At 58.9% G+C, this 18,305-nt stretch overlaps 1 protein-coding gene across 1 annotated transcript; it reads left to right on the top strand.

The window, feature by feature from the left end:
* Nucleotides 1-7,890: 7,890 nt before the first annotated feature.
* LOC119106226 (uncharacterized) lies at nt 7,891-13,538 on the top strand. Its single transcript, XM_037229832.1, has 4 exons — nt 7,891-8,075; nt 10,110-10,279; nt 11,059-11,248; nt 11,677-13,538. Exons 1-4 carry the CDS (start codon nt 7,959-7,961, stop codon nt 11,938-11,940), a joined length of 741 nt encoding a protein of 246 aa, XP_037085727.1. The 5' UTR covers nt 7,891-7,958; the 3' UTR covers nt 11,941-13,538.
* Nucleotides 13,539-18,305: the final 4,767 nt, after the last annotated feature.

Below are 18,305 nucleotides of genomic sequence, written 5' to 3'. Positions count from 1 at the left end.
ATTTTGTCTAAATTCGTCATCGCGGTTTGTCGGGATCCACTATTGCAGGGCTTTACATTGCTCTCAATTGCTGAGGCTATATGGCGTCACCTGCCTCTTACTGTCCGAGGGGGGAGGGGGCATCGCGGGGAATCGAACCCCGTACCTCTAGTTTCCCAGACACTCAGGTCAGCTATTACGCTACTGGTATCCCCAAGCGAAACCGTTCGTCAAACCTGTACTGAGTTCCGTCAAAGGCTACGTACTTCTCCAGAATAGGTCTTACCAAGCCGTGTGCTCATTTGGGCCGCACGTAGCCGATATTTATAACCACAGTTGGGTTCACGGATGGAATAATTGTTCGAACCATCGTCCTCGTCTGGTCCTTTGAACGAACACAGTGGCTCGGCCAGTTAGCTCCCTTTCCCGGAGCTCAATTACGCCTGCCGACGGTCGGAGAGTGGAGTGGCCGAAACGTTGTGTTCATCGTAACACGCCAGATGAGCAGGGTCCTCCGAACGATCATTTCAGGCGTGAGACATGACAACTCGTCTCAATCCACTTACTAAGCCACGTTTGGGTTCATTGCGTACTTGTGTCCTGCTGCACGCGTCAAACTCGGTCCAAAAAAATCGGCCACCGGCCGTCATGGCGCACAATGGCACACGGCACTCCGTCACATTTCCAGCAGTGTCCGCTCCCTCCGCCAGGGGCCACCCGTCCCGACCACGAGCTGGGAGAGGCGCGCGAGGACGGGCGCGTTTTTGTATCTCACCAGCTGTCAAAAATTGTCATTCAGGGTCTCTGTCAAGCATCCGCGCTCATTGTGATGACTAGTGTGAACTTCATCATTCACTGAAGCAAACTTTCCGTTAACCCTAACGGCATAAATTTCTGTTTTGAAACCGGCCGATGTCCGGTACACCCAGTCCCGTTCGAGGGTGCTTACACCTTTTTGAGACGATTAGAATTCAAGGTCTGGTTATTGCCACATCCGGGCCTCTTACTGTCGCTCCCCTTTGTAGCCTAATGACCAAGTGTCATATTTAGCCTGCCTTGTAATTGTGCCCTTCCGGAAACAGTGAACTCTTGGCGACCGCCTGCCGTCCCTAACGCCTACCCCTGAAGGTGCCGGGGCGCGTCTGGGAGTGCGGGGGAGGGGCAGATCCCCAGGCCCCGGATAACGGTGTACCTGCCCCCAGGATCAGAGACGACAAACAGGTCTGGCCCTTTCCCCCTCCCCGCCGCCCCGCGGGCACGGCTGCCGCCGCGAGCGGGGGACGAGCCCGTGCCGCGCGGAATGCAGGGGCGGCGCCAAGGGTAGGAGAGGGGGGGGGGCGCCAACAGGAGACGCGTGACCACAAGTTACAATTGTTACAAAGTGACACTTCACAAGTTACCTTCGAATTTAGCACATGGCGTTCTTGAAAAATAAACCGAGAGTAATACCCTCCGTAATCCCCTCACCCCCACCCCCACTCGACCCCTGGACTGGTCGGCTGGTGACGCGCCCGTTGGCGGTAGGGGGTGTGCGCGGCTTCTGGGGTCAGGGGGCCAGTGGTGCCAGTGACACCGGGCCGGGGTGAACTTCAGCCAGCCGCCATGTACTATTCCTTCTCTTCGCCTGCGCAGAGGCAGTTCCCCTTCTTGGGCTTCAGGTCACCATGTGAGTAAGCTGATCTTTTGGAGGTCGGTGGCGTCGGGGCTGTGTGTTGAGTGCTACAATCCAGCATCGCTGCTGCGATGAAGGCACGCAGACAACGTGTCGTCGTGACAAGCGGTTCGTTACCGCTCGCGGTTTCGGAACATTTCAGATAAATGTCGGGAGAACGTTTGAGAGATTGTGCAGTGGTCCGTGCATCAAAACGCCGTGAATCTTGGGAGCGCAGTTTTGTGCATTGTCGGTCACTGGAGGAAAGTTGCTAGTATTCATTGGGTGGTATGGGCACACTACGGGGCTAAAAAGGACACGTTTCAGTCGTTATCTGCGATAAGTGTTAAGTCTTGTGGTTGACGAGATATTTGGTATTTCCATGTCGTGGGCATTCCTCCCGTGTTCATTTGCGACGATGTCGCGCCATTTTGAATATTATTACGCACAAGATTTGATGCCTCAAGTTGCGTCATTTTGGTGAAAGCGGAGGATGTGCTTTATCTTCTAATCGCACCGCGGAAATGCGCCGTGTACAGTTGTGAAACCGAGATTGCGCGAATCTTGTGGGCTTTGAAATGATCAGTTAATCAGGAGCCCTTCACTGTCAAGTGTATGTTTGTATGTGCATGTGTATGTATGTTTGCGAGCAAACAAGAAGGCGTCACTTCACTGTGTATGTTTGCAAACAAACAAGAAGGCGTCATTTGTATACCAATTCGTGCGGATGCGAAAAAGCGGTCGGTGCTTTACGTATGCTTGACTTCGTTCGTAAAATGTCACATTAACGCGTGTTGTCAGCTTTTTGTGCCGTATTCGTGGGAACTCAGGCCGTTATTGTTACCAGTAATGCTCCCCTTGGCAGATGGAGTGTGACAGATGACGTGCATGAGATTGGCTTTATCGGGCTGTAGGCTGATAGTTTCCCTAGCTTATGAGCCTTCTGAATATTAGGTTACCTAGCTTGCTTTGTAATTGGTTTCAGACTCCTTAGTTCGGTGTGGTTGTTTTCCACTGGCGCCGGCCGTGTGCCGGGGTTTTGCGCATGGCAGGTCATTGCCGAGCTGTTGTGGATGCTTCTGGATATAAAAGAGCCGTGTCTCTAAGCATGGTAGTAGCCGATTATAAACTATGCCTTATCTTATTCAAAAGCTTAAACACTGTTCATAGAGCCGATTAAAAAAAAAAACACACTTATTCGAGCTCGCGACACGCCAGGATGTTAACCGAACTGCGTCTTGGTATTCAGCTTTCACCACTTTCATGCGATCTTTTTGATATGTTACGCGTTCGAAGGTGGGAGGTTCGACGAAGGCATACGTCAAAATTATTGTCAGCATGCCGGCAGTGCTTGTTTACTTTACGGTTGGTGGCGGAAAACGTAAAATTTGAGTTATTTTCCACCCTGCAACATAAGATTTCACTAGGCCACCGATGAATTTATGCCTTATTCGCTTTACGAACATCGGGACTGCGTGAAAAGCATTCCAGCAATTGGAGGCAGAAATCCTATAGTCTCTTACCAGGAACGTCGTGAGTTGCTGCATGGTGACACCTGTGGATTAAGCCATTGTAACAGAGGCGGGTCCAGGGGCTGGGGGGGGGGGGGGGGCGATACCACGGACCTGCTCCTGCCGCGCAGTACTGGTAGTCGCCTCGGCTCAATCCGTCGTGGAAAAACTACGCTCGGACACCAAACCCAGAGCGCTCACATATCGCACACCGATGTGTTTCACGCATCGGTCACGTTTTTGCTCAGGCGTATCGATTCTGTTGTCCGGCTCAGGTGCACCGGCGGTGCGTGAGAGGCGGGTGGGGCGAGCGGCGCGCGTGGTCGTCAGACGGCGCGCGCTCGCCGCCCCTACGAACAGGCGGCCCGGTGCGTCGTTGACTCGGCGCTGCGCGTCGCGGCTCCGACTCAGAGTCACGACTGTGAGTCGGAGCCGGAGCGCGCTCCGCCGGGCTTTGCTGAAGCGGCGTCAGCCTCAGCCCTGCCCGCTCGTGATCGGCTCGCCATGCCCCTGCGCCGGGGATGTTTGCGCGTCTGACGGGCGGGCGCGCGCCGCCGCGTCCGTTGCAGACATGGCGTGCGAGCGGCCGCTGCCGGCGCACCAGGCCACCGTGCACCCCAGCCAGTTCATCCTGCGGCCGGGCGACACGCGCCAGCTGACGGCCGTCGTGCCGCCCGTGGCGCACGCGCAGGACGTGGGCGCCGTGCTGGTGCTGAGCGGCGACGAGACGCTGCGCCAGGAGCTTCGGCGCCGGCCGCCAGGGGCGGGGCCGTCGCACCACACGCCCGCCAACCTCCGCACCATCAACTTCCAGGTGGGTGCGCCGCTGCACGCAGCGACGGCGCTGGCTCGTCCCCCAGTGGTGACGGGGCCGGCCGAAGCGTGGCGACTGGCTTGGACGCCGGATTTATGTGGAGTAGATCTGGCCGCCACTCTGCCTTCACGGATGGGCTGTCACAAGCAGTGCATTGAGTGTGCCTGAAAGTACGGTATATAATGTAACTGCTATCGACGGACGGTGCTTGGCTGTCGGTTTTGACCAACAGAGGGGACTGTAAACCCATTGAACAGGCTTCTGCTACGCAGATCATCGGAGCATGCGTTCCAAACGCCGCTTTTCAAGCACTCGGTGATGAACGTGCTTGTCAGAAACGCTGGAGCGGTGACGTTTTAGTGCGCGGCTGGTTTTTTGAGATCGCAATGGATTAGCTGGATTGGGGGAGTCGCTTTGGCCATGTTCCATTAGCTGGGTGACTCGTGCAGTCGAGACCTTCAGGCAGCGAGCCGACCGTGGCCGATCGAGGCCGGCGGTCGGTCGGCAGACGGCCGGTGCTGGACTGGGCCGGGCGCGGCGGGGTGGCCGCCGATCCTGCGCCTCCGCAGGGCTGGTGCAGCCGCCGCTGAGCTCGCGCCGGCCCGCTGACGCGCCGTGCCGCCCCGTTTCAGGCGTCGTACGACGGCGAGGCGCCCGACGGCCAGGCCGCCGCCGCGCTCGGCGCCTCCGCCGCCCGCATGGAGGAGCTCTTCTTCTCCAGCATGAAGCAGACGAAGCTGCCGCTCAAGTGTGAGTGGCGGTCGTCGACGCGCGCCGGCTCGTGGTCGTCTTCCATCCAGTTCGAGACTGCTGGTCGAGTCGAGACTGCTCGCAATGCTTTCATGGTTGCGTGCCATGCCGAATGGGAAGGGGACGGCGGGGATGTAGCGCGCAACACGATGTAAGCGCGCTGACTGCGGCTTGCCGGCGTCAGATGACTGGTGCTGGTGGCCTGCCCGCAACTCATTGCTGGGCGCTCTGACTATTGTCCACCGCCAAGGTACCAGTTGTGGGTGATTTGTGAGCTGCTGGTGCCGTGTTGGACGAGCTCGCCTCCCGTTTCAGACATGCCGGCGCGGCCGCTCTCCGTGGCGTCGGAGCCCAAGCCGCACGACTTCTCCAGCCCGTACGACCCCAGGTCAGTTTCCCGGAGCGCGCTGACTGGCTGGGTGTGCGGTCGTCCCGGCAGGGCCCGTGCCGGTGTGTACCTGCACAGCGCGCCGGGCAAGGTGGCCTGAAGGCGGCTGATATATCTCGACCATCCGCTTAACGGCTGTAAATTATACTGGAGGGATGGTTGTTAGCAACGTGCATGAATAATCCAGTAAGTTAACTTGCTCTGCACGAGACGGGCTTTTTAGTTAAGCTATGAAAATCCTGTATTTCGGGAGTCTGCAAAGCATTGGATCCGTCGTGTTTCATCAATTACGAGTGCGCCCCAGTCAGCACGATTGCATTCAGCGATATTTTTATGTGACCGAGCTGCGAACCAATACACTAGTCGTCCACTGAGCGCATTATTTAGCGTTGACATGGCGTTTACTGGATGTCCAGCTGGGCGTGACCGGCGATGTCTGAGGTGGACCATTGCCAGGACGCGGGTACGCTTAGTTCTGGAGCGTGGGTCGATGCGGCGGGGCGCTGGTCTGGTTGGCTGGATCTGCGCCGCGGTGGGCCCCGAGCGGCGGTGGCACGGGAGGTGGTGCGCTCTCGTGTGGCCGCCTCCTGTTGCTCCGGCGCCTCCATCCTGCCGCTAATAGCGGCGCGTCTCAGTTTCAGGAACTCGTCGGACGTGTACCGGGCGCCCGGTCAGCCGGGCAGGCCGGCGGAGTCGCCTCACCGCCAGACGGTGAGCGGGGCCGGGCGGACATCTCAAGGGGGGGGGGGGTAAGAAACTCAAGGGGGGCAGCTCAAGGGGGAAGGCGGACATCCCTCTGGCAGACCGTGATCGCTGACTGTCGGAGCGGGGAAAGGGAGGGCGGCTCGTCGACTCTGCCGTCGAGGTGAGATAAACGTGTGGCATTGACTATTCGACGCACGTTGTGGACTCTCCGGACCCGCGACTCGGCAACTAGCAGACGCCTTTGGAGGCGTGTCAGTGAAGGTCGACCCGCCCAGTGACCAGTGTCGTGTGTCGCCTCGTGGGCTCGCCCTCTGCTCACGACTCGCTGGCGTTACGAGCTTCCGAGTTGCTGCCCTATTTAACTCAGGCTGATTAGAGACTGGGCATTAGTATTTACCAGCCAATCATTGATCGCCCCCGGGCCGCTCGGGTATTAACGGGTGTTTTGGTCACCGCCAGCCAACGCACGATATCTTACCGAACGTTGCTAGCGCGCGTGTTCGTCTGGCGCGCCAGAATGTCCGTGGGGTAGCGGTGTGAGTGGTGTCCGTATCCAAGCGTGGCGTACCGAGTGCTGATCGCTGCTCCATGTTTCCACTAGCCGGTGGTGCCGGACGTGCGCGGCCGGTGGTGCCGGACGTGCGCGGCCGGTGGTGTCGGACGTGCGCGGCCAGTGGTGCCGGACGTGCGCGGCCGGTGGTGCCGGACGTGCGCGGCCAGTGGTGCCGGACGTGCGCGGCCGGCGGTGCCGGACGTGCGTGGCTGGTGGTGCCGGACGTGCGCGGCCGAAAACCTCGTCGCCAGACGTCCGGATCAGTGTCCAGCTCTGTTCCACGTCTGAAGCGGTGCTCTGTCGTGTTGTGTGCCGGTTGACGACGGTCGCCCTGTTTAGGCTGCGGCGTTGGCAGTGCGCGTCTCGTGCAGAGAGACCCGCGCTGGGGTGTGCGCTGCTGCGCCACGTCCACCGGGGGCCGCATCGGTGTGTGTGTGACTGTCGTGTCGCGTGACGGGCTGGCGAAGATACTCAGGCTAACAGGCAATCTGCATCAGCTCAATTTTTATCGCAAAAAACTGACATACGAGCAGAAAAGCAGCTTCTGAACCCAGGCAAACTCCGAAGATGTGAATTATTCCTTCTTTCGGATTAGCGACATCTTTTGGATTTACTTTGGCTTTGTGGATTTATTTAGACTTGTGCGACCTGTTGTGTTTAGTTGACATTGAGGCTGAAGTCAAAATTGCGCCGTAAGGAAGGTACTTTTGGCTTAGTATCCACCCCTAGCTCTATAGACTACAATATTGCGAAAATGAAGCCCTAGCGTGCGGTAAGCACCCCCTTAGGATTCATTTTGTGGTCGAAACCTTACAGAATTACGGGAGCGGGAAAGGAGTCGGCGCGCGAGGAAATGTCTCAGAAAAAATAGGATACAAAGTAAATAATTGCAGTAGGCCGCAGCTTTTCGTGAACTAAACCAGGAAAATATTTATCATGTGATTTAGTTTCCTTCGGTGCGCGGCCTCCGTTCAAGTCCTCTGTGTCGCGTGATGTCTAGCAGGCGCACAAGTTGTAGTGTGACCCCGCCCGTAACGCGTGTGGGATCGGCGCGCGGAGTATTTGTCGCCACCTGACTTCCGCTCCGGGTCCATTCGCGGCGTGTGCTCCATTTGGTGACATTCGGCCTGTCTGGTGACATTCGGTCCGTCCAGTGACATTCGGCCTGTCTGGTGACATTCGGTCCGTCCGGTGGCATTCGGTCCGTCCGGTGACATTCGGTCCGTCCGGTGACATTCGGTCCGTCTGCGGGGACATTTCGTCCTCCTGTCGTGGCGTGTGGTCCGCCTGTCGTGGCGTGTGATTCTCCTGTCGTGACGTGTGGTTTGCCCGTCGTGAAGTTGGTCCGCCTGTCATGACGTTTGGTCCGCCAGTCATGACGTGTGGTACGTCTGCCGTGGTGCGTGGTGCGCCTGTCGTGACCGCCCGGCCGGCCGCTGCAGACGCCGCTGGAGCTGACCAAGCGGACGCCGTCGCCGTCGTCGCCGGCGGCGGGCCGGCCGGCGCCGCCGGCCGGCGACTCGGCCTGGTGGCCGCGGCCGCCCGGCCTGCAGCAAGTCATCAGCGAGCGCGGCCAGGCCAAGCTGCGCATCTCCACCAATCACCTGATGTTCCCGCGCACGCCGCTCGGTGTGCCGCGCGCCCTGTCCGTCCAGCTGACCAACCTGAGCGGCGAGCTCATCAAGTGGAACATGTTCGGCTACAGCATGCCCTACCTCATCACGGTGAGAGCGACGCCCAGCTGGGTCTGGCCGGGCGGGCAGCTGTGTGGGCTACATGCTGGTGTACAGCGGGCTTGGCAGAGACACTAGTCCACCTGGCTGCCTGGGCGCGGTGGAAGCCAGAGTGCGGGCACGCGCGCCGCTCCTGGGTGTTGCCGTGATGTGTTGGTGCCGGTGGCGCGATTTGTTCTGTGTGGGTTTGACTGGTGTGCTGTCGGAGACCGACGGTTGTGTGGTCTCCACTGAGCGGCGCGTTCTCAGCCGCGGGCAGACTGCGCTCTGATCTCAGATCTGTCGGAGACCGGCGGCTGTGTGGTCTCGGCTGAGCGCTGCGGTGTCAGCCGCGGGCAGACGTGCGCTCTGATCTCAGATCTGTTGGAGATGGGCGGCTATGTGGTCTCGGCTGTGCAGCGCGGTCTCAGCCGCGGGCAGACGTGTTCTCTGATCTCAGGTCTTTCGGAGACCGACGGTTGTGTGATCTCCACTGAGCGGCGCGTTCTCAGCTGCGGGTAGACATGCACTCTGATCTCAGATCTTCCGGAGACCGGCGTCTGTGTGGTCTCGGTTGAGCGGCGCGTTCTCGGCCGCGGGCAGACGTGCGCTCTGATCTCAGATCTGTCGGAGACCGGCGGCTGTGTGGTCTCGGCTGTGCAGCGCGGTCCCAGCCGCGGGCAGGCGTGCGCTCTGACCTCTCAGCCGTGCGACCGTGCTCTGCTGCGGACTCTCAGCTGGGCCGAGGCCGCGGCGGAGCGCTGCGGTCTCAGCCGCGGGCAGACGTGCGCTCTGACCTCTCAGCCGTGCGGCCGTGCTCTGCCGCGGCCTCTCAGCTGGGCCGAGGCCGCGGCGGAGCGCACCGTGTGCCCACTGGCCGGTGTGGAGAGGCGGCCGGGCGTCGCCGCGAGACGGCTGCTCAGCCGGTTTTGATCAATATCTGGCGAGCGGGTCTCATTCACGCGGCTGGCGAGAAAAAGCGCCACTGCCACGGCTACGGCGACCAAACGAGACCGCCTGTGTCGGCGCCGTGGTTGGCGCCAGCGCCGCCTGCCGGTCTCGGCTGCACCGGTGGACGGACGGCAGGTGGCGCCGGCGTCCGGTCGCGGCGGGCGGCGCTCTGATCCCCGCTGCTGTGGCGTGCGCCCAGCATCTGCGCTGATGTCCGGGGCTGCTCGAGGGCTGCCTCGTCGTCCGGTGCCGTCCGGTCGCGGCGGGCGGGCTCTTGCGGTGGTCTGCCCGGTGTTGTGTGTCAGATGGTCTGGACTTTGCGGGTGTCGGCCTTTGCTTGATGTCGCTCGGCGGTGGAATCGACTTCAACTGTCGCTGACGACACACGGGGTCGATTCCGGCCTTTGAACTCCAGTAGCGTAACCTGATGCTGAGTCGGCCGCGATTCCAACCACACGAGGTGTAGGTGGATTGCGGAATCGATTCTGCTGATAACATTTTAGTACGCGACCGTTTGGTTGAGTGCAAAAAGCTCGCATTTGGCTATGTTCTGTTGACGGCAAGGCCAGAAAACATTGAATCTTTCATTTGATGTACATTTAAACAGCCAGGATGAAGGAATTCAATGTTCTTTACACTTAGATTGAGTCGGCACATCGATGACCCCAGCGACGCGGTTGGCTCAACTCCGACTCCGATTTACAGTACAGACCCAACTGAACCGACTCCATCGTGGCTCACTAGGTTTCGATCCGAGATCGACTCCGACCCGATGTCGAGTCCAGCACACGTCCATGGCGATGACGCTGTATCCGCGAACGCTTGTGTGTTGTGCACGCGTTATATTTCCAGCGTCGCCATCGGCAGGACATGACTGACACCGATGGCGGTGGCGCGGCCGTCCAGAGGTGCCATATCCTGGTCGATGCCGGGAGCAGCCATCGAGGCTGTTGCTCGGGACCCGCCGTTGCCGCCCCGCACAGTCGCCACCTGTGTCGTCGACCTCAGCACATGCTCCGAATGACCAGCGGTGCCAGCCGGCGAGCGGTTTGTACTGGCTGCCTGACCTGCATGACGCCGCCGTGCTGTCCGCAGGGTGTCAACTGCATGGTCAAGTGCGGCTACGACGTGTTCAAGATGCGACCCAAGGATGACGTCATCAAGCCGGGTCAGACGCTGACCCTGCAGGTGACGTTCAGCCCGCCCTACCCGGGACAGCTGACGCAGCTGTTCCAGCTCCTGTGCAAGCCGGCCAAGGAGACGCCGTGAGTGACAGCCGGCGGGGGGGGGGGGGGGGGGGGGCGGAGTGGCGGCGGAGCTCCGACTGTGCCGGCGGAGTGATGGCTGGGGTGCCGGAGTGCCAGTGGAAGCGCCGGAGTGCCGGCTGGGGCCGGTGTGCCAGCGGGGACGCCGGAGCTCTCGGCCAGCCCTGATGAAGTGCTGGGGTGTCGGGAGCAGAGTGTCTGCTCGCTGTAAGACCACGCTGCCGGCGAGCACCAGATCAAGGCTTGTTTCACTGAGTGTATACCGGTCGCCGCGTGGGTGAGGCGGGAGGATGTGTGGACGGAGTCGGTATGCGGCACCGGGGAGGATGTATGGACGGAGTCAGTATGCGGCACTGGGAGGATGTATGGATGGAGTCAGTATGCGGCACCGGGGGATGTATGGACGGGGTCAGTATGCGGCACGGGGAGGATGTATGGACGGGGTCAGCATGCGGCACGAGGAGGATGTATGGACGGGGTCAGTATGCGGCACGAGGAGGATGTATGGACGGGGTCAGTATGCGGCACTGGGAGGATGTATGGATGGAGTCAGTATGCGGCACGGGGAGGATGTATGGACGGGGTCAGTATGCGGCACGGGGAGGATGTATGGACGGAGTCAGTATGCGGCACGAGGAGGATGTATGGACGGGGTCAGTATGCGGCACCGGAGCGCGATCGTGACGCAGCTGGCAGCGATCCCTGCGCTGTGCCCCTGGACGCTGGTGGTGGTGCACGAGCTGTCGGTGCGCGTGCTGAGGCCCGTATCTCCCCCGCAGGGGGATGCCGATGGTGGTGTACACGCTGCCAGTGCAGGTGTCGGGCCGCGGCAGCGTGCTGGACGAGGGCGAGGACGAGTCTGACCTGCTGACGGCGCCGCTGCACGTCTCCGAGGACTACCTCTTCTTCCGGCACTGGTCCATCTGCCACAAGCTCGAGATCACCAACAAGATGAGGGATGAGTTGCCGGTGCGTATTCCCCCCCCCCCCCCCTGTCCTTGCCTTCCGTGCGCGTTCCCGTGTGCTTTCGCGTAATAGCGTGCATGCCAGTTGACGCATTTTGGTTCAGGTTCAGCCGTCATTCTATGTCCAAGACGAGATAAGTAAAGCCCCTCGTCCTCCACCGTCCAGTTTTCGTGGGAACCACTGGGCGTCTGCCGAGTTCCTGGCTGTGCCGGGAGTCTAACCCGGGGTGCGTGTAGGCCTGTTGCCTGTGTTGCAGCGGACAGCACCACCTGCCTGACCCCGTGTCTCCCGCTTGACCCTGTGTCTCTCTCCCGATTCCGTGTCTCTCGCCTGACCTCGTGACTTCCGCCTGACTTCGCGTGCCCTGGCTGACCCCGCGTGCCCCGACTGACCCCGCGTGCCACGGCTGACCCTGCGTGCCCTGCCGCCAGGTGGAGTACCGGGTGTCGGGCCCGTTCAAGGTGGTGGCCGGTCCCAATGAGTCGAGCCTGACCGACCTCACCGAGGGACACATGATGGCACCCTCGCAGCGCTACGTCCAGATGTACGTCTACTTCTGCCCCGAGCAGGCGGGCGCCTTCTCGGGCCAGCTGAAGCTGTGGCTGAAGAGCTCCGGCTGGCGGCACCTGGTGCGGCTGGAGGGCACGTGCCAGGATGTGGACGCGCTGATGCAGACGCAGCCCACCGACGGCTGATGAGCGCCGCTGGCCGGCCGGCGCCGCTGGTGGTGGCCTCCCGGGATGGTGTATGTGTGTACCTGACGCGATTTTCATCCCCCCACCCGCCCCCATTCACCCCGATTCGTCTTTTCCATTGTGGCGCAGGTGTTTTGCATTAAATAGAGTGGCGGTGGTGGTGTAGTGGTTAGGGTGCTCGACTCTGGACCTCTTGGTCTGGGGTTCGGATCCCGGCCACACCATCACCGCATTCCGCATGATACATGTTGGAGGCGTCTCGCCTCGAAACGGTCCAGGCAGTCGGTGAAATGGAAAGCCCAAGCATTGCTTCTGAACAGGTTGCATCCCATGAGGTGTACCTATTGACGGAACGTTTTACTTTAATGACATTCCTGAAACATTGGCATATATCTGTACCCAGGCGAGTACGGAGCAGTTTAGAGCAATGACTGCCTTAGAACAGTGCAAAAAAAAAATCAGTGCAAAAGTCAGAAGAAGTAGAAAAAGAAAAGCAACTTTCCTGTAAGTGACGTGTTAATTCACATTTGAAATAGCCGGTTCGCTCAGCCAATGTGAGTGCGCGCGAGAAGCGCCCGCAGAAGTAACTATGTGCGCCCCCCCCCCCCCTCACCTCTGCCCTCACCCCGCAGCACCTCGGAAATGTTCCGCATGCGCCTGTCGGAGAAGGCTGTCCGACCACCAGATTGGACGGCGGGATGACTGAGGGGATTCGCCTGTGTATTGTAGTTTGGGTGTGGCGAGGCTGCACAAGAGATGGGTCGTGGCGCTGGCGGTAGTAGGCGGCTGTTTTGCCCGGTGACGTCCAGTATCAGGCTCGCGAGTTTGGGAGCCTCCCTGCATCGCGCACCAAAACGTGCATCCGCGCCGGTCCCGGCTTGTGATAGGTAACGATAGGCACCTTTTGGCTATGGTGCCGTACGACGGCAAGACTGAAATAGGACGCAGTTCTCAAATTACGCGTTCGGAAATGACGCATGTGCACTTTCTGTGCACTTGGCGGTGTTATAAAGATTTGTTTGATGTGCGTGTTGAGCAGCAGATTGTGTGTTCGTCCTTGACGTGTCCTGTTCCGATTATGTGGCACTCGTGTTAGCGCGTTCGTGACATGCCGTTGATGCGCCATTGAGGCCGGTGCGCCGTTGGCGCGTTTGTGACATGCCGTTGATGGCCGCCGCCGGTGCACCGTTGGCACGTTTGTGACATGCCGTTGATGGCCGCCGCCGGTGCACCGTTGGCACGTTTGTGACATGCCGTTGATGGCCGCCGCCGGTGCACCGTTGGCACGTTTGTGACATGCCGTTGATGGCCGCCGCCGGTGCACCGTTGGCACGTTTATGACATGCCATCGATGGCCGGTGCGCCGTTGGTGCGTTCGTGACATGCCGTTGATGGCCGTTGCGCCGAGACCGCGTGTCTCCCCGCGGCCGTGGGAGCGCCGGCAGAGCCGGTCCGTGCTAGGGACCGCCGTTACCGAATCGGACACCGTCTCACTGCCGCGGAGGACCGCCAGGGAGGGAGCAGCCGGGGCGTGGGAGGCTCGCCAGATCATGACGCAGTCATCACAGCCAGTAACGGGGGGTGAGGAGGGGGGGGGGGGGAGGGAGCTCTGTGAGCCGCCAACGACGGCGCCGCTTGCAGGAGCCCCGCCGTGTGCACCTACTGTGTGTCCACTTTGGCGGCCGTGGGTCGTTATGATGTTGACTGGCGGGCTGTCAGAGACAGTGTATATGTTTGTCGAAGAAGTAGCATGTAGCCGGTCGTTGTGTACAGATGAGTGCGCCGCTCCAGGGAGGAAACTATATTTTTGCCGAGCCCACCGGGGGGACCACTAGCGACATTGTTGACGTTATTTATTGGTGTTCCTAGCAGCTGTGCGATGCTCTACGATCACACGTACTGCCGGTAGTTTGCGGACAGTCTGCTCTCTGCATATCGCGTGTCGATTGTGAAGCGGACGGGAGCAGCCGTTGCTCTCTCCCTCCCTCGGGCCTGGGCCGCGTCGAGCACGAGACTGACGGGACGCACGGAGCCGCCGTTGTGGTGGCTCACCTCTGCACCCAGCATGACAGATGTCTGCAACGTTGACCGGCCCTGAGCAGGGCGCCGGCAGCCCCGCTGAGCACCAGCTTCGCTGGTCGCGCGCGCTGGTGTCCGGCGGGCGGGGGAAGGGGGGGAGGGGCTGGCCGGCTCCCGGTGTGCGCCAGGATGGTCGCTCCGCCGAGGTCAGCGCGCCGTGTTGTGTGACGCTGTTCACCTGCTGATCGCCACCAGGGCAGGCCCGCAGCGCCGGCTTGCGTGCGGGAAGGCAGGGCTGCACACGTCTCGGAATGTCTTTCGGTCGTCAGCGACGACCACTGGGTGCTGTCGAGGGTGCTGAAGACATGTGGAATACTTGTGATGTGGTTTGACGATGTGATGTATGGACATACATATTTTTAAATCATTTGTGTTTGCGCACCTGAGTGAAGATACGGTATGGTGGCTCTGTTTTTGGACATTTTCATGCGATTCACTTATTACTCGAATGAGTTGGTGCTGCCTTGGAGTGGGGGAGAGAACGGGCGAGTGCCCTGTGGTACAAGCACACCTAGGCTGTTTGATATTTGACACTTCCCCAAATTCAGTTTATCGACGCTTCCGCTGTGCAGCCGAAGCTCGTCCACTAGTTCACACTACCATTGGAAAAAATCAATAGTTGGAACAATAGCCGCGGTTTCCAAACCGCCAGGAAATCCCACTACAAAGCTTCATGAACCAGCGTACCATCCGGGAGACAACTAAAGACATGGCCACTGCATATGACGTCCCAGAAACGTCACCTTGTTGGCCCGCGTCAATCGAACATGTCCGTTGGTTTGTTGGTTTGATTTCAGACGGATCACGCGGATGTCCTGCCGTCACGAGGCGAAAAGCCGTAACTCGATTATTATCGATTTTTCGTTTTGGTATAATTTCGAAGCTTTCGCGAAGACGCCTCTGATGGTAGTAAGCATATACTTACGCACCTTTTGTCTTTCGAATTATAGGTGTATATTATCCGTCAGAAAAACCGCATCGCGCCAACTGGCAATGATGTACGGCAGGCGAAAGGGCCACAAATACGATTTCAGCCAGACAAAAAGCCGTATCTACTGCAAAGGGCACATACGGCTTTTTGTTCGCTGTGCGTTGGTCCGCAAGATAAGTCTTCCGTCAGGCAAAAAGCCGTATCTGAACAAAATGAGACAGTACGGCTTTTTGCCTGCCAAAAACGCTCTCGATACCAATGCATTTTCCGTCGCAAAAAACATGCATTCTCAGAACCAGTACTAAGTCTACGTGGCGATTGCGCGTGCCGCCGGTTGCACGTGAATAGTTACAGAGACGCAGCCAGGCATCCGGAGGGGGGGGAGGGGAAACAGGGGGCCCAAGCTGGGATCCCCGAGGTCTGGATGTTTCTGTCAGTAGCGAAGATGGTTCCTCACCCAAGGTTAACATCACCGTGATGATTTATCGCTGAACATCGTCTCACCCCCGCGCCGTAAAAATCCTGGCTACGCCTCTGCTCCATCACATGAACTACCTACTCCTCGTTCCTAAACCTGACTTATAGCCAGATTCGGCTGGCCCGCGTACGACGGAACAACTTGGCTACTAGTTGTCTGATTGAGTTTTAACCAGAATTTAATCGTTTCAATTTTACCCAATTTGACCTAAGTGAACCAACCCTGGACGAAAAGAAGAGGAAAAACGACGAATGGTTGGAGTATGAGATTAGAATGACACATATTTCGGGGAATGACACTATGTTGCTATTTATGACCTACGACTAATGCCTGGGTCAACGCTGGAGGTTGGAGGCAGAGTGCGACTGAGGCACGGCGGTAAATACGGGACCGGGAACGATTGCAGCAAAGAAGAAGCGCCGTCTGGCATTCGGTAAGTCACGGCCAAAACTATTCCCCCAACAAGCATTCTGTCTAATATTCACCCATCAGTCTTTCCATGCTGAAGATACATTTGCATTCGCACCAAGCCTGCCTGCCAGGGGCAGCGGAATTCCTCCCAAGTTGGGGGTGGGGGGCGACAACCACTCATAGTCACTTTTTCAGTAAATGCCCGTACGCCCAATGCTACATTTTCGGAAGGTTGGGGGCTCAGTCCTCGTCCTCATTGCCCCCCCCCCCAAGGTCTCGCGCTTTCGCTATATGCATAAGTCCTTCAGTCTTCAACTTGCCCTGGCTTTCGGTAATCAGCTCTTGCACATGGCTGCCATACGGTTACTTGGAAAAATACGCGACGCGGAACGCAGCGTTTGGTGTTTCTAACATTTTCTTGAGGAAATGTTATCTGCATCTGGTTCAATGTATCCGCGTTTATAGTAATGACCCAATTCGTTTGGTTAATGTAAACCCGCTCGTTTAACATATTTCTAGGTAGTTTATTTCGTTCCACATCCACAATGAACTAGCCACGAGTGGCATTCCGTACAGAGTTTTGTTACTTTTGCAAAGCATGCCGCTTACCTTCAGCATGTCCATTTGTGGAGAGGCCAAAGTACACATATATCGAATTATGTATGAGATACAATATATTTTGTCCATTGCTGAGAGCCAATAAGGGGGAAATAGAACCCACGACATCTTGGTTAGGCTGGCGCGTATTAAACTATGCGATTCTTGAACATGCTTCAAGTCGCACTACACGAATTACTCTACTTGTTTTGGTCGTGTTATGGCATGAATGGATTGTTGTGCAGCTTTTAAAACTGGCACAAATTTTCTCACATCCAAGATTTGATGTTTGAGAACAGTTCTTGAAAAGCTCGCACACCACTGTTCCGTAGTGTTTGTCTGTGTTCCACCCCCGACCGGCCAAATGTTCCCAACCTCTCGTGTTCACTTATTGGATGAGGTCAACCAGCATCCAGCCCTGAACATCTGGTGTTTTCGCATTTCAGATATCCCTGATGCGTAAACGCAGCTCGTCCCAACCTGCATGCCTACCGGGGCCCCTCCAACGGGCACTGCTGCCACCCTGTCTACTGTGGCCACCCTTCTGGCTTCTATAACCCCACTATCGCGTACCGGAGCCAGCAATCCACCAGGTACGAGCGTAACCCCGCTATCGGTTGCCAACGCCGCCACTCTGCCAGTTACCGCCGCCGCCACCCCATCAGTTACCGCCGCCACTCTGCCGGATACCGCCGCCACTCTGCCGGATACCGCCTCCGCTCTGCCAGTTACCGCCGTCATTCTGCCGGATACTGCCGCCACTGCCGGATACCGCCGCCACTCTGCCAGTTACTGCCGCCTCCACCCTGCCGGATACTGCCGTCACTCTGTCAGTTACCGCCGCCACTCTACCAGTTACGCCCCTTCCCCTGCGACTGCCCCACTCGCCAGTTACCGCCGCCACTTCTGAAACCACACCCGCATCTGCCGCTACCGCCGTCACCCCTGCCGGATACGCGCCCACTCTGCCGGTCCACCGCGCACCTGCTATCGCCGCCCACTCCTTCCGGATACCGTCCGCCACCCTGCCGAATACCGCCGCCACTCTGCCGGATACCGCCGCCTCCACCCTGCCGGATACCGCCTCCACCCTGCCGGATACCGCCGCCACCCTGCCGGGATACCGGCCGCCTCCACCCCCGCCGGATACCCACCACCACTCTACCAGTTACCCACGCCACCCCCTGCCTGTACTGCCGCCGCCACTCTGCCAGGTACCGCCGTCTCCACCCCTGCCGAATACCGCCGCCACCCTGCCGGATACCGCCGCCTCCACCCCGCCGGATACCACCACCACTCTACCAGTTACCACCGCCACCCTGCCGGATACTGCCGCCGCCACTCTGCCAGGTATCGCCGTCTCCACCCTGCCGAATACCGCCGCCACCCTGCCGGATACCGCCGCCACCCTGCAAGGTACCGCCGCCGCCACCCTGCCGGGTACTGCCGCCGTCACTCTAGCGGTCGCCGAGGTTACTCTGTCAGCAACTGGTACAGCGACTGCGCGGGGCTCTGAAGTGTGCACTACGTCAGACACCCCCAATGGTTCGAGTGAGCTGTCCTGGTTTACTCGTAGCATGTCAGTATTGTTTGATAGCAATCCTTCGGTCAATTTTTCTGCCATAAACAACACCAGTGACAGCCAGAGCGCTCCCATCTCTGCGTCAAACACACATCATAACGAAGCTCCCCAATTCTGTCCCGCCATCACTTCCAGTCCGCATGCGTCATTGCGCTCAGAACCATTCCATACCGAACAGGACACTAACCTCCTAGACATGAAAGCCATGGAAACTAACTTCCTAGACCTGCAACCCCAAGACGCTGGCCTGGACGTGCAAGCCCCCGACACTGGCCTAGACCTGCAAG

This window comes from Pollicipes pollicipes, unplaced genomic scaffold (genome assembly GCF_011947565.3).
Source record: "Pollicipes pollicipes isolate AB1234 unplaced genomic scaffold, Ppol_2.1 Scaffold_6138;HRSCAF=7277_pilon_pilon_pilon, whole genome shotgun sequence".
In the NCBI taxonomy this organism is placed as follows: Eukaryota; Metazoa; Arthropoda; class Thecostraca; order Pollicipedomorpha; family Pollicipedidae; genus Pollicipes; species Pollicipes pollicipes.
This window is presented reverse-complemented; position numbering and strand designations above follow the sequence as displayed.